The sequence below is a fragment of the Babylonia areolata genome, chromosome 23 (assembly GCF_041734735.1).
Source record: "Babylonia areolata isolate BAREFJ2019XMU chromosome 23, ASM4173473v1, whole genome shotgun sequence".
Lineage (NCBI taxonomy): Eukaryota > Metazoa > Mollusca > Gastropoda > Neogastropoda > Buccinidae > Babylonia > Babylonia areolata.
In genome coordinates this window covers 51,157,603-51,160,102 of record NC_134898.1, presented here as the reverse complement: position 1 = coordinate 51,160,102, position 2,500 = coordinate 51,157,603, and the positions used below count along the sequence as shown (strand labels likewise).

Sequence of the window (2,500 nt, the reverse complement as noted above, 5' to 3'; positions counted from 1 at the left end):
GTACAGGAGTGGGCTTTTTTTACGTGTATGACTGTTTTTACCCTGCCTTGTTGGCAGCCATACTCTGTTTTCAGGGGTGTGCATGCTGGGTATGTTCTAGTTTCCATAACCCACTGAATGCTGACATGGATTACAGGATCTTTAATGTACATGTTTGATCTTTTACTTGTGTATACGCACGAAGGGGTTTCAGGCGCAAGCAGGTCTGCACATATGCTGACCTGGGAGATCAGTGCATAACACTCGCCATACAACACACATCACAGTTACACATAACACTTGACATAGTTAACACACATCACAGTTACACATAACACTTGACATAGTTAACACACATCACAGTTACACATAATACTCGCCATACACAACACACATCACAGTTACACATAACACTTGACATAGTTAACACACATCACAGTTACACATAATACTCGCCATACACAACACACATCACAGTTACACATAACACTTGACATAGTTAACACACATCACAGTTACACATAACACTCGCCATACACAACACACATCACAGTTACACATAACACTTGACATAGTTAACACACATCACAGTTACACATAACACTTGACATAGTTAACACACATCACAGTTACACATAACACTCACCATAGACAACACACAACACAGTTACACATAATACTCACCATAGACAACACACATCACAGTTACACATAATACTCACCATAGACAACACACAACACAGTTACACATAATACTCACCATAGACAACACACAACACAGTTACACATAATACTCACCATAGACAACACACAACACAGTTACACATAACACTCGACATAGGCAGCACACATCACAGTTACACATAACACTCACCATAGACAACACACATCACAGTTACACATAACACTCACCATAGACAACACACATCACAGTTACACATAACACTCACCATAGACAACACACAACACAGTTACACATAACACTCGACATAGGCAGCACACAACACAGTTACACATAACACTCACCATAGACAACACACATCACAGTTACACATAACACTCACCATAGACAACACACAACACAGTTACACATAACACTCACCACAGACAACACACAACACAGTTACACATAACACTCACCACAGACACTACCCTCAGAGACAGACCTCACATGTCACTACACCTGAACGACGACCTGGGTACTACCCTCAAAGACAGACCCACATGTCACTACACCTGAACGACGACCTGGGTACTACCCTCAGAGACAGACCCACATGTCACTACACCTGAATGACGACCTGGGTACTACCCTCAGAGACAGACCCACATGTCACTACACCTGAATGACGACCTGGGTACTACCCTCAGAGACAGACCCACATGTCACTACACCTGAATGACGACCTGGGTACTACCCTCAGAGACAGACGCCACATGTCACTACACCTGAATGACGACCTGGGTACTACCCTCAGAGACAGACCCACATGTCACTACACCTGAATGACGACCTGGGTACTACCCTCAGAGACAGACCTCACATGTCACTACACCTGAACGACGACCTGGGTACTACCCTCAGAGACAGACGCCACATGTCACGACACCTGAATGACGACCTGAGTGATACACCTGTGCAGGACGAGTGCAGCTTCGTCAGCCTGCGAGACGTGGACCGAGCGCTGACCGTGGCCAGCTGGTTCCTGGAGCAGGCCCGACACTCCGGCATTCTCTTCAGGAAGCTGGACAGGAAGCTGGACCCACAGGGCGAGGAGGAGGAGGAGGAGGCGGTGTCTGGGTCGGGCACCTCTGTGGAGGACGAGGAGGAAGAAGAGGTGCTGCTGTTGTCTGTTTTTCTGTTTTGTTTTGTTGTCTTTTAAATCAGATTTCACCCTTTGGCATAACACATGCATGCAGGCATACGGTCATGCGTGCACACACACATGCATATACACACACATGCATGAATGCGTGTGCACACGCATACACGCACACACATCCAAGTCTTTATATCCCCAATTGAGATCATGACAGCAGTTAAATGAAACTAGACTCTTTTTTCTGTTCAGTTCAGTCGCTCAAGCAGGTGTCACTGCATTTGTACAAATCCATAATCACTACACCACATCTGCCAAGCAGATGCCTGACCAGCAGTGTTACCCATCGTGCTTTGTCAGGCCTTGACGGGGAAAAAAACAACAGGAATAGATGGGCCAAAAAAGCTTTGTTCATTCAAATGTTCTTTCAGTATGTGTTCATTTGAATGACCTTCTAACCAGTTTCTCAGCATGCGTGATTGGAGTCTGTCTGTAGCGTCACTGCACACAGGAAGTTCCATTCAGTATGTCCTGAGGGTTTAGATAACAACCTGGTTAGATACTTTTGAGCACCTGCTAGGAGAAAATCAATCCTAGTAAGAAGGAGAATTATGAAAATACGTAGTACTCATGTGGCGCGAACTCCCCATATGATAGGCTCTAACCGCCTCACATGAAACAATGCTTACACAATAATGCAG

At 45.3% G+C, this 2,500-nt stretch overlaps 1 protein-coding gene across 1 annotated transcript in view; it reads left to right on the top strand.

The window, feature by feature from the left end:
- The window catches only part of LOC143297710 (E3 ubiquitin-protein ligase rnf213-alpha-like), a 110,852-nt gene extending 108,389 nt beyond the window's left edge, over positions 1-2,463 (top strand). The window contains exons 45-46 of the mRNA XM_076610132.1: positions 1,458-1,780; positions 2,457-2,463. Coding sequence (XP_076466247.1) covers positions 1,458-1,780; positions 2,457-2,463 — 330 coding nt within the window. The remainder of the gene's footprint in view (positions 1-1,457; positions 1,781-2,456) is intronic.
- Positions 2,464-2,500: the final 37 nt, after the last annotated feature.